At 35.0% G+C, this 12,951-nt stretch overlaps 2 protein-coding genes, 1 long non-coding RNA gene and 1 other non-coding gene across 4 annotated transcripts in view; 1 reads left to right on the top strand and 3 right to left on the bottom strand.

Moving 5' to 3' along the window:
- LOC124455681 (catechol O-methyltransferase domain-containing protein 1-like) overlaps positions 1 to 4,707 on the bottom strand; it is a 12,265-nt gene extending 7,558 nt beyond the window's left edge. Inside the window, exons 1-4 of the mRNA XM_047006318.1 lie at positions 4,485 to 4,707; positions 2,804 to 2,912; positions 1,042 to 1,160; positions 146 to 200 (exon numbers count right to left, since the gene is read on the bottom strand). Coding sequence (XP_046862274.1) covers positions 146 to 200; positions 1,042 to 1,160; positions 2,804 to 2,912; positions 4,485 to 4,628 — 427 coding nt within the window. The 5' untranslated portion in view covers positions 4,629 to 4,707. The remainder of the gene's footprint in view (positions 1 to 145; positions 201 to 1,041; positions 1,161 to 2,803; positions 2,913 to 4,484) is intronic.
- Positions 4,708 to 5,108: 401 nt separating this feature from the next.
- LOC124455726 lies at positions 5,109 to 5,973 on the bottom strand. Its single transcript, XR_006952004.1, has 2 exons — positions 5,660 to 5,973; positions 5,109 to 5,598 (listed from the first exon to the last, which is right to left on the bottom strand). It is a non-coding gene; the product is annotated as an uncharacterized LOC124455726 (long non-coding RNA).
- A 1,782-nt stretch (positions 5,974 to 7,755) lies between these two features.
- Trnat-agu lies at positions 7,756 to 7,827 on the top strand. Its single transcript has one exon. It is a non-coding gene; the product is annotated as a tRNA-Thr (tRNA).
- Positions 7,828 to 8,392: 565 nt separating this feature from the next.
- Positions 8,393 to 12,677, bottom strand: LOC124455620 (peptidyl-prolyl cis-trans isomerase B-like). Its single transcript, XM_047006271.1, has 6 exons — positions 12,523 to 12,677; positions 11,691 to 11,804; positions 11,225 to 11,285; positions 10,012 to 10,044; positions 9,396 to 9,580; positions 8,393 to 8,940 (listed from the first exon to the last, which is right to left on the bottom strand). The coding sequence occupies exons 1-6, from the start codon at positions 12,607 to 12,609 to the stop codon at positions 8,806 to 8,808; spliced, it is 615 nt and encodes a 204-aa protein (XP_046862227.1). The 5' UTR covers positions 12,610 to 12,677; the 3' UTR covers positions 8,393 to 8,805.
- Between the last annotated feature and the right edge of the window lie 274 nt (positions 12,678 to 12,951).

Genomic DNA, 12,951 nt, shown 5'->3' with positions numbered 1-12,951 from the left:
GCATTCAACCAAAAAGAGTCATTGTTTATTAAAGGCTAAATATTTGACGAGCAATATAAATTTTTGCACGCCTATTATCTTGACTCACAGGGTATAAATACATTTTTATTTAAGCCAGAACTAACAAAGAGATTTAGAGCATTACCTAAAGTTTTGATAGCTGGTTGAATTCGTAAATCAACTTTATCCATGACTCCAGCCTAAAATGCAAATTAAATCATCAATTCATTAAAGAAAAAAATTGACAAAATAAAGTTTTCTGCTTGAAAAGGTTTTACTTGAAAAGGAATTACAATGTCTAACCACAAATCAAATTTAATTAATTTTGACAGGCCATTAGTAATTAAATTGAAAAATCCCCGATTGCACTATGTATGTCAATATAAATTAGCTAATTTTGAATGGCAAATTGGTAAATTATTATTTATAGCAAAGAAACGCGAAAATTGTAAAGTATGACTCGAAAATTGTAAAGTACGTTTTAGTATTTAATACATCGTTTAATGGCCTATATGATTTTATACGCTTGAAAATATCGTTGTTGAATCCCTTCCCTGGAAAACTTTTGTATAAAAACACGCTGTTTGAAATGTGTATTAATCCTACGATTAATATATTATATGAATTCTCTGATGGTGGCTTTGGAATAAAGTCGAAACACGGTGCCATCCAGTAAACTACTATAGTGGCGAGAATCTCTCGTTCATACGCAGTTTTAAGAGATTTGACTCGTCTCCAATCCCTGTGGGCTTGGTAGCTGAACAGGTAGAGCGGCGGACTAGTATCCCGAAGGTGCGAGTTCAAATCTCGTCCAAGTCACATGTTTTTCATGTGCATATTAAAACCGTGTTAGGATTAATATAGAAATGTGTATGTTACACGCGTGTTAGCTGCAAAAAGTCTGACTCGCATTGCTATATATTTCATGGTTCCTGTGTGCTCGATATACGCCATAGTTTGCTCTTTTAATAATTCTGTACATAAATGACTATCTACGTAGATCAACATGTATATCTCACTTTCATGCGTAAATATTCAAACCTCTTCCAAGAAAGGTCTTCCAATTTCCATATCATCAGAAGAAACGTCACAAGCAATTATTTTGCCATCTTTAGGCAGCGCGAGAGCAACATTTAGCAGATTGTAGCCAGTATAAACGCCTAAAAATAGGTTGAAAAAACAGCATAACTACAGAGCATCATTGTGTAGACAGCGCAAAAAGTTTTAACACCTGGAGAGATGTATGTACTCTCAATTTTCAGTGCGGTGCTGGGCTGCAAAAGTTTTGTTAGCGCCAATTACTCATATCATTTACTGATGATCCAAGCTAGATACTTATAACAAAATTTCAAAATTCGTGACTACTGTCTTCACAAAGAACGTTGGAAATTAAGCTTCGTACAAACGTTTGTTTGCTTTTCATAAATCATACAAAAAACATGCAGTAAACTTGTTCAATGGGCCTAACTTAATACTCCAGTAGTATTTTAGTATTTTAGTTGTTCAAGCCAATTAAAAAAGAGGGGCAGCGGACCAGAGGAATGGGGCTGTGTATTAATTAAAACATTCTTACAAGATGACTGCTTTTCTGTTTCTACACTGAATGATAAGCAGTAAATTGCTCTAGAAGCGTAAAAATTGATCAGGTTGTTGCAACATTGATTGTTGAGCAACGTATGATCAGCGTTGTTAACATGTATAGTTTTGAACAATACTAAACAAGTGGATTGACAACTTGCAACAACTTGATGACTTTTACGCGTGTAGTGGCGCGTAGCTAGCCAAGATGTTAGTTTGGTCGTGGTATAAATAATAAATTTTAGATTATCAGTTCAGCATTATTTATTTCATTAGAAATCTGTTACTGTTGCAGCGTGAGCTAACAAGGAAATATTCATACACGATGAACAAACTTGAGATGACTTTTCACGCAACTGCATAATGCATTGTCATAGAAATAATCTTTAAGGTAACTTAGGAAATTGGACAAAGAATATTGAGTAACTTGATTCCAACCAACCAATTTTGCATGGTTACCTTTTCAAGCTTCTCAGTAATTTCCTTTGGTTGTTCATTGTTAATTTATGACTTATTGACTCCCGATGCAATTAAAATAATTTGTAAATAGCGAACACATAATACTGGAATAATTGTTTTAAACCACTCTAAACGTAAGGGCTAAAAGCCCAAAACATACTGTGTCATTAACGGTTCGTGCTTTCATTTGGTTAATTTCCTTATTCAGTCGCTCCAAATCAAATACGATCCGCCACTGGTTGTAGTTTTTCCCAGGGGTGTGTGGCCATAAGCTTTATAAAATAAACACAATGAAACGCGTGCGCTGATTGGTCTAGAGCTGTCTTTGCATTAGCCTGTGCAAACACATCTGAGCTCAACCAATAAAATCAATCAAAACAATCAATCAGTCAAAGAGAATTTGCAAATCGATCATGAATACATTTTAGAGGAAAAATTAAAATGTGTGTCTTTTTGCATTATTGTTATTTTATAAAAGAAATGGTTTTTCGTTTTGCTGTCTTATGAAAACCTGGGAGACGTTTGTGAGAACCCTTGAGCATGTGCAACCCTCGACCTTCAGTCTCGTGCTTGCACTGATCTGCTCTCGAGTTCTCTCAAAGGTCTCATCTGTTTGCATAAGCCTGTGCAAACACAGTAAACATCTTTTATTTCTTAAATGAAAGGGTAATGAAATTATAACATGAAGGCAGACAAAATTTCGAAATCAACAAAAATGTGAGGCTGGCACATTAACATCACCAGTTAGTGCAAAAAAAAGACAAACCTATTTCAATGGCTTTCTTTGCATTCATCAAATGAAGCATTAGATGCAGAAGTTGGCATTCTAATGGATCAGCAATCATTTCAATCTCGCTGCTCATTGATAATGTTTTCTAAAAACATTTTTGAGTATTAAGAACAAACTAATTTAAACAATGCAAAGAAAGCTAGGTAAACAAACCAATCAAACCTCAAGGAGCAAGAAGTTTGATATTAGTCATATGACATTAAAATACAGACAAATTTTTCAAAGCAAACATGCGCATACTTTATGCCATCTTCAGAAGTGAATAGGAAGTTTACATGGATACAAAATAATATATATAAAGTAAAACGGAAGTATAGATTGCTATGCATGATTCTTTAAAGTTGAGTAAGATGTAGTAAAATATTTGTGTTAAGTTTTACAAAGAAAAACAAACAAATAATTCCATCATCTAGTAATTTGACACCTCTCACATAAATAATATAAATATAGCTGTTAAAAGAAATCATAATCATTCTTTGTACTGAAGATGGCATAACCATACTGAAACATGTTTCTCTAAAGAAAATTGTCGTCCACTTGAAATGCTTAATATATATAGTGCTTTTAGGAATTATGGAAACATAACAATAATATTGAACTGAGCAGTCCATTCATATCATTATTTGTATGAATCAAAAACAAGAGTCTAGAATCACAGAAGTTCATTCAAGCACATTCATATACATGAAAGTGATAAATAAATGCAACATTTTAATTTTTGCAATGTCACAAATACATATTGATGTATTTGAACATTCAAAAATTCCTTGATCTCAGGAGTATGGCTGGCATGACACTAACCCTCACTTTTTCAATAAACAAGCAATTCATAGTGTAAACTTGAGTTTCCCAACATATTATATGGAGTATGTTTGTCGTGCCCTCCCCTATTCACACCAATCATCAGAGTAAGGCAAAAGTAATTAGTACATGGTTGGTTAACTTGGTTTGGCTTTTCAGGATTACCATCTCAAATCTCAAAACATTAATTGAAAGGATTAAGCATATTTCAAAAGTAATATGTGAAAGTATTGACTACAATGGGCAAACAAGCAATTGTATCTATATATCTTAGCAAGTTAAAGCGTTTATTTAAGCCAACAAGACTAGAATCAATATTTCTGAAGGGTAAAATATTAAGTGATGAGATGGGTTTCAAGCATGGCATGGCTATAATCAGAAAACTGGGAGCTTGCATTTCAATGTTGATAATTGCTATTCATTTTTCATGTTTCACATATAAAGCATTTTATGGCAATGCAACTTCCACCCGCGCTTACGAAATCAAATTTGTGAAAGTTAATTTGTGAGTGTTAAATTGTGGTATAATGTGGTGTTACATCACATCACGTTCGAGGAGAACTCAGATTTCAAAATGGAGCATGCCCCCAGAACTCCCGAGCTCAAATCTTCACAACTTCGGAGCTAGCTCGGATTAGTCGCTCCGTTCAATCTCCACTCTCCAGGGAGCCTCACCCAACAACTTGGCATCTAATTTGCTACATTACATTCGTAAGTTCTTCAAGAATGATTTTCCCAAGAAGCTAAACAACTCTTACAGTTCAGACATCATCAATTCGTAATTTGAGTGTCAAATATGAACTATTTACGACACCATTAAATCTAAATCCAGTTAAATACAGTAAGCGATTGTTACCTCGTATAATCGACGCAAAATATCAGGTTCTCGCTGCGAATTCTTCCACACATACTCAACAATGGGATTAAAGCCTGAGTTTTTATAAACTTTTCTAGTTGAACAAAGATAGTCCATTAAATTAATTTCTTGTCCGTCTGCCATAGTTAAAAATACAACTCAGTTACTCCACCAGTTTGTAGCAAATTTCGAAGTTCGACCGGAAATTGTATTATTGTTCTGTATAAAGCAATCATACATTCAAAAGAATCATTCAGGCCCAACTGATTTATGAATAACTCTCCTCCCCCCCCTCCCCCCATTTAAGATTTTAAAAACGGTTCTTCTTGGTTGATATGGCGGGGCTAGGAAGGACACAAACAAGTGTTGAACAGCTGAAGCTTGATTGAAAGTAACAAACTAAGTATAATGTATTAATTAAGGCCAAATTTTTAGAAAATTCAAGGAAAGAGTTGGCTAAGCTATGTTTTTACGTTCTTAATTAGAAAGAACAAAGTATCAATAAAAGTCCATGAACTGTCAAAGCGACGATATTTCCTCGTCAAACGAGCAATCATTTATAGCATAACCGAAACAAGAAACTACTATGCTGATCCAAAAAATAAGAAACACACGTGAGCAATATAGGATTTTTTAAAAACGGAAATTTTGCCAACTTTGCCTGTAATTATTTGCTCACTCTTATGGGAAAAAAAGGAAACCACTTATAGGTAGTTCCTTGCCATTTTAATTTCTTCAGTGGCAAATGGCAATGTTGTAAACGTAATTTTTAATTTATTTGTTATAATTCTTTTTCAAAGCTGTCTTCCAAGTTTTCAACTGACATCATTGGTCGTTATTTGACGAAAATCACTTCTCGTAATTCTTTGTTCCTGCTTGGTGTACCAAGTTGAAAACTGACAAGTATATTAACTACCTCAATGTACAATCACATCCAAATAATTATATTTTACAAACAATACTTGTACTATCCCACGTCAATAAAATTCCATAGAGTACTCTTTTCACAATAATACATCTGTATACACAAACTTTACGGAGTAAGCTTTGAATCTTCTCGCATTTCTTTTTTGGTGATTGCTTCCTCTTCACTTTCGATATCAGATTCCTCGTTCTAAAAGAAAGACACCGGTAGTTATTTTTACATATCTTCAGCAGTTCCCACAACTATATACCTCGTAAGCCAACGATTTTCCAAACTGTATATTCATGTGATTTATCGATATTTCTTTTGAACATATCTTTAGACGACTCGGTGTTATTATTTTGTATTGGAGCCTCGTCCTCGCTAGAGCTTTTATTATCATCAACATGCTTGGAATAAGTCGTGTTTTCATTGGTCAACGAGTCTTCATCCAAAATTTTCGAGCGTGCGCTAGGTGCTTGAACAACGTTCATTATCATCAAGCTATCTACAAATTGGTGTCGTTGTTTTTCTTCTGTCAAGCTTGATTTTGTTTCACTGTTGCAAGTTCCGTTTTCAAGTATTTCTTCTACCTCAATCTTCGAATTATGATATCTGTCATAAATATTAGAGCGTAGTTTATGCACAAAATATGCAGATACAAAGTTATGGAGAAAAATAAAAACATCTCTAACATCGTCACAGATATTACGAGTGGCGTAACAAAGTATTGATGAGTTTTTGATATGCATTTTTCATAACTGCATTTTTCATGCTTAAGAAAACAAAGAGCGTGCAAAAAAAATGAAATTGAAAATTTGCTAAGCGCATATACAAGCACCAGTTTCAGGGCTCGCTCTGAGACAAATTTAATTGACAATTAATCTAAGCATGCGTAGTCAACTACACCAACTCTACAAGTTCATGGTCATGGCAACGACGAACTGTATCATGTACTAGTACCGATTATGGAGTAATTAGCTCACTCAGTCACAAATTTTCAGATAAACGATCTGCACATGCGCAGTCTGCTTGAGCATGCGCAGTCGACTGGACCAGCTTCCCAAGTTCATGGTCATGGCAACGACCAACTGCATCTACTAGCACCGATTTTAAAGTAAATAGCATGCTTAGTAACAATTTAATAGAGAAACCATCTGCACTCGAGATTGCGCAGTCCATTCGGCTAATTGATCATAGTCATGGCAACGACTAACTAATTGTATTTGTGGCAATTAACTTACTTAGTCGCAAATTATCAAAGAAATCATCTGGGCATGCGCAGAAACGATGTCAATCTTACCACAACTTTCGTAAGCCTTTGAATTTATGTATATAGTAAATACTTTATATAGTAGATGTCAACTAGCAGTGGAATCTGGGTGCGATTAGGTATGTAGTGGCTTAGGAGCCCAGACTTCGGTCGTGACCGGACTCTCCCTGCGTACCCCGAACAAAGCACATCGCAAGTGATCTCGGGGTCTGCTACGTATTTGCATCCCCAAGTAGGATAGCGTCGAGGGGCCGAAATCTCCTACCGAAACGTTAATATGCGGCGTTCTAGTGCCTTACGCTTAAGGGTATCGGGAAGCATGGACCGAAAACGGGGTTTTTTGTTTTCGAATTTTATCTCTTTGTTTACAATAGTTCTTCTCATATAATAAATATATCAAACTTCAATTTATATTTTATAAGTACATTAGCCAGAGGCGTTACTAGAACGTTAATTGGGGGGGGGGGAGAGGAGGCATATCGTCGAATATTCATATATTACACTGTGCCCTACTAATTTCTTTTTAAAGTGAGTTGAATCTCAAAAAAATCAGTAGGGCACAACTGAATATATAAATATACACCCCCTCAATTAACGTCCTAGTTTCGCCTCTGAATGAGCAAAGATATAATTATTAATATTTACTATCGTCTGTTTGTCTCAAAGTTATAATAACATAAACGATGTCCATGAAGAAAATATTCCAAAGCCATCATCAGAGTATATACTTAATATATTAATCCTAACACGGTTTTTACATGCACATGAAAAACATGTGACTTGGACGAGATTTGAACTCGCAGATACGCTCTACCTGTTGAGCTACCAAGCCCACAGGATTGGAGTCGAGTCAAATCTTTTAAACTGCGTATGGACGAGATTCTCGCCACTATAGCAGTTTACTGGATGGCGTGTTTCGACTTCCAAAGCCATCATCAGAGTATATACTTAATATATTAATCCTATGTATATACTCTGATGATGGCTTTGGAATAAAGTCGAAACACGGTGCCATCCAGTAAACTGCTATAGTGGCGAGAATCTCTCGTCCATACGCAGTTTAAAAGAGATTTGACTCGACTCCAATCCCTGTGGGCTTGGTAGCTCAACAGGTAGAGCGGCGGACTAGTATCCCGAAGGTGCGAGTTCAAATCTCGTCCAAGTCACATGTTTTTCATGTGCATGTAAAAACCGTGTTAGGATTAATATATTAAGTATATACTCTGATGATGGCTTTGGAATAAAGTCGAAACAGGGTGCCATCCAGTAAACTGCTATAGTGGCGAGAATCTCTCGTCCATACGCAGTTTAAAAGAGATTTGACTCGACTCCAATCCCTGTGGGCTTGGTAACTCAACAGGTAGAGCGGCGGACTAGTATCCCGAAGGTGCGAGTTCAAATCTCATCCAAGTCACATGTTTTTCATGTGCATGTAAAAACCGTGTTAGGATTAATATATGAAGAAAATATGGTAAATGCAAAATGACATGGTTTAATGCAACGTGATGCTGAAAATGAAATATACAGAGGCCATGGAGTACTGGTGGGGGAGAGATTCCCCAACCTGATTTTTCATTCAAAAAGCAATTTATTGTTTGAAACTCAGCATCCTTAAAATGGAGTATGTTTTTGTTATTCTCTCCAATCTCTGACGCACAAAGTTTCTAAAAAGCGTAAACTAATGATTGACTTATAAGTCATTACGGCAATTAGTAGTTTCTCTGCGAAAACTGATCTTTTTATAAATTCACTTAAATGCTGGAATGCTTGGTATAATTGCTGGTAAAAGCATATATTGTGGTTTATAACTAGCTTTTCTCACTTTTCACAAATTTCATTTGAAAAAAAGCTGTGAAAGTTACATTACCACTGCATTCTTCAAATGTTAAAAACAATGTTGTCAACAATTTGTAATTCTTATTTACAAAACATATTCACTGGTTGCAAGGTTTAGCATTGTTTATGTCTGCACTATCTCTTCAACAATTCATCAAATAAGAGTTTTAAGTACTTCACATTTTTGCGATTGTTTAAGGCGTTCTTAATTACTGGCGGCATACATTTCACTATAAAAAGCCTAGAATGGCGTCTGAATGGCAAAAATTGAAATTTTTCGCTAATGATCAAGTTACGATGTTAAAGCTTCATGTAGATTGCACTGGGGTCTTTTTAACGTGGAACGGATTCTGAAGTGGAAGCACGCCACAGTCTGAAATTACACAGTCTACCGTTGGTAGAGAACCGTCGACATCAATATTTTCTATTTTCTTCACAATGTTCTGAAAAAAATGAGATAAAAAATAATCATGGATCTTTAACCGTTTATAAGGACACTTTTACCAACTTCTGACACCATTGGAAACTCATATACGTTATTGATAAGCAAATTTTAATGCATGTTGACTATCAATTGGAGTTGACTTGATGCAAACTTGGTTTTTTTTATGCATCAAAGTAAATACATGTAACTTTTCCCAAAGGCCAACACAAACAATTAAACGCTGGTAGACTGGGCAATTGAAAAAAGCAGCAAGTCTGATAGAATTCTCAAGCAACTTAATCAGGCTGATGCAAAGCTAACAAAACTCACTGGTTTATTTGGTTATTAACAATCAAAATAAGTTCATCAATGGTTCATCGAAATAGCCTGCAAAATTTTTGAAGTTGTTCCAATAGTATGACCGTTTTGAAAAAATCGCGATGCTTTGCTACTTTCAGTTTTTTAAAGTCTCACCATTCCTTCAAGTATGATACCAAAAATAACATGTTGTCCGTTTAGCCAAGGTGTAAGGACGGTAAATATTGCAAACTGTGAGCCATTGGTATCTTTACCAGCGTTTGCCATGTTGATCCATCCAGCGCCATAATGGTTTAGTCGAAAATTTTCATCATCAAATTTTTCACCATAAATACTCTTACCTAAATAAAAGAGACTAAAATGTGAATGCTTATTCGTTAAAATATTTGTGAAGCCACAATCTCGTGTTCAGGGCAACAATAATAAAAAAAAACAAGAAACGTGCGAGTTTTTGATGTAGATACATTGCTGTGTCAATTTTGTACATGAATTAGAAACGCCTTCCAAATGAAGCAGGTTTTCAAAGTCATAAGCGAAAAATTCAAGTTAAAACAAAATAATATTAATGCTGACATTAACGTACAAGTATACGCAATCCTGCATAAAGGTTGAAAACGTTTCTATGCCAAAAATGTACGTCACGGTAACTAAATTTGTAAAGTTGATGTTGTCACATAAATCCAGGTGATGTACATCTTTGAACACAATTGTTTCAGAGTTCATTATTCACAGTTTGAGCAACAAAGAAAGTGTGTTTCCATTCAGTACTCACCACCTCTTCCATTGCCGTGTGTGAAATCTCCTCCTGTATATGGAAATTTGGAAAATTTGTATTAGTTTATGCTGTAAAGAGGTAAAAAATATTCAGCTGATGAAAACCTTAATGTCATGTGGTTTTCAGTCTCAAAACGTTTCCTTCTACAGCAGTAAACATAAAACCTGGTATGAATTATGTCCGTGAATAGATGTACAATGATTAAAGATCGGTTTTTGTTGTATTTGAAATGATTTCTGCGATGATATTTTGTTAAAAAGCAGTTGTTTTGTCAAAAGGAGATACAGTCCTTAATCACAATTTTTACCTTGTCTTTTTATATAACAGGGTTCGCACAATTCAAGAGTTATAAAATTAAAACACTTTTGAAAAAGTTTATTTGAATTGCATGCAAAGCAAAACTAGCGCAAGAAATCAATAAAAGTGAAAGCTGTCATAATAATTTATAAAATAAACACAATGAAACACGTGCGCTGATTGGTCTAGAGCTGAGTTTGCATTAGCCTGTGCAAAACACATCTGAGCTCAACCAATCAAATCAATCAAAACAATCAATCAGTCAAAGAGAATTTGCAAATCGATCATGAATACATTTTAGAGGAAAAATTAAAATGTTTGTCTTTTTCGCATTATTTCATTTTATAAAAGACATAAAAGATGTTTTTCATGTTTGCACTGGCTTATGCAAACCTCGGAATCGTTTGTGAGAACTCTAGAGCATGTGCATCCTTCGACTTTCGTTCTCGGGCTTGCACTGATCTGCTCTCGAGTTCTCCCTAAGGGCTCCTCGGTTTGCATAAGCCCGTGCAAACACACTTAACATCTTTTATTTCTTAAATAATAATAATAATCAACTTTAGTTCATGAGGGTAACACAAAACACTAAATAGTGGTCCTCCTAAAGTTCCGCAATTAAGATTACAATTTCACCTGCACTTGTGACATTGGAAATTATTACTAAACTTTGATCAAAAATTAGAATTTTTAAGTACATGTCAAGTACATATCAAGAGCTTTCTCAAGTACATCTTCATAAATTCAAGGACTTTCAATGTCTTGAAATTGATATTCAAGAATATTTGTAGGAACAAAATGAGAAGTGATCAAAATTAATATACGTCATGTTGTACTAAGCATCGGTGAAATGATGACGTCGGCGTCTTAGAAAATATATTGCCCATCCTTTCAAACAACGTTACTTGATCTATACCTTGGATCATGAAATCTTTAATGACGCGATGAAATTTGCTGCCTCTGTAACCAAATCCTTTCTAATGCAAAAGAAAAACAAGTGGTGAATTGAGAACGAAATTGATCAAATGCAATTTGAGTTCGGTAATATTATATGAGCAGGAGATGTTTTAATATAGGTATTGTAGCGCCGGTCGGGGAAAGTGGCGTTAGGTCGACCATCGACACTGGGACACTGGAGTGTAAAAGTTCTTGACGACTTAACCTGTAGACATTATGTATGGATAAATAACAATAGATGTTTTAAGACAATGGTCCGCATTAAGGCCCGTGTGGACTGCAAATCATCCCTTAAGGGGCGAGTACTTTTCTATACAGTTCAAGAACTTTCTGCTTCGGCAAAATTTATTAATATACGTTTCAAGCAACTTGTTATTTCTAAAAACTCTGTTTGTAAATCCATATGCACGTCAAGAATATAACACCTCGTGTGTTGCAAGAGCCACAAAATTCCTAACAGTCTTCGGCACAACCTCGCCAAACAAACCAATCACAATGCGTCCTTGCTCTTCTTTGCCAATAGAAATGTTGAAATAAACCTTTTAAATAGAAAATAATAAAATAGAGCGATCATACTTTTGACTGGAGTTTCTGGATGAATGGTGATACTTGGAGTGTATTGAACAGAAATCGAGTTCATTATCAGACAAGTTTATTTCATTCTGGTTAACGGGCATACATCCAAGGATAAAGGATTAACAAAGCTTTGGAACAGTTTCAACAATAATGTCCAAGGATGTCTTTATCGTAGAAAAAAAATTCTATCTAACTTTTTAGAGTAGGTGGAGAGTGGTGAAAATCATAGGGAATGAACAATGATGTCTGTCTTCCGCGGTGATATTAATTATAATACACAGGTACAAAAAATAATCTAAATTTATGTTATACAACTGCAAAGATATGTTAAATATCAAATAAATAGTTGATACATTATTTTATCGTTACTTGAACGATAAATTGATGCAACCTTTTGCCCTTCATTTCATACAAACTATTAAATCTTTGGTTCATGTAGTACGATTTGCTTAGGGTTGACTACTCAATGATAATTTCTTTTCAATATACAAACAAATAAAAGTGAGATTGCTTGGTAAAGTAGCCATAATACATAATTATAAAGATATTCGTCAACGCTACGTATCAATATATCATATGAACTGAATTACTTCTTTGTCTGCTCATTGTTTGACATATAGATCATTTGTAGTTTGTACAACGTTTTCAGCCGTTTACATTATGCTATAGAAAGCCACTAACCTTTTGTGTTACTTTCGGTCCTCGATTGCTGAAGCAATTGACGACTGGGAGTATAAATAATGCAAGCAGTAAAGAAGAGAACCACATCTTAAAATTTGAGTTAACTGAGGATAACGAGCTTTCATAAATTTCTCACAAAAAGACATTTGATCCTATTTTCTACGTAACATAACACCAAATGAAAATCAGAGATGTAAGAGCAACTAGAATTGCACAATTGAAACATCCAGGATCACCCAGGGAGGGGAGAAGCAAAATGAGCAAATTTGCCTCTCGGTCTCAACTATTGCACAGCTTCAAAATAGCGTAAAAAAATAATAAGACATGCGTTAATCATAAACTATCATAAACTTTTTTAAACCATTTGAGAGGGGGAGGGCAGGATGGAGATTGTCAGGCAGCACTAGCAAAAACTGCCACAGAGAAATT

Source organism: Xenia sp. Carnegie-2017, unplaced genomic scaffold (assembly GCF_021976095.1).
Source record: "Xenia sp. Carnegie-2017 unplaced genomic scaffold, XeniaSp_v1 HiC_scaffold_4, whole genome shotgun sequence".
NCBI classification, from domain to species: domain Eukaryota; kingdom Metazoa; phylum Cnidaria; class Anthozoa; order Malacalcyonacea; family Xeniidae; genus Xenia; species Xenia sp. Carnegie-2017.
This window is presented reverse-complemented; position numbering and strand designations above follow the sequence as displayed.

Excerpts from the sequence above, each read along its gene's own strand:
- LOC124455620 (XM_047006271.1), bottom strand. The coding sequence starts at position 12,609 with ATGTGGTTCTCTTCTTTACTGCTTGCATTATTTATACTCCCAGTCGTC. Across the intron at positions 9,581-10,011 it reads ACACGGCAATGGAAGAGGTG|GTAAGAGTATTTATGGTGAA; the intron begins GTGAGTACTGAA and ends TCTTTTATTTAG. Across the intron at positions 8,941-9,395 it reads GTATCATACTTGAAGGAATG|AACATTGTGAAGAAAATAGA; the intron begins GTGAGACTTTAA and ends CATTTTTTTCAG.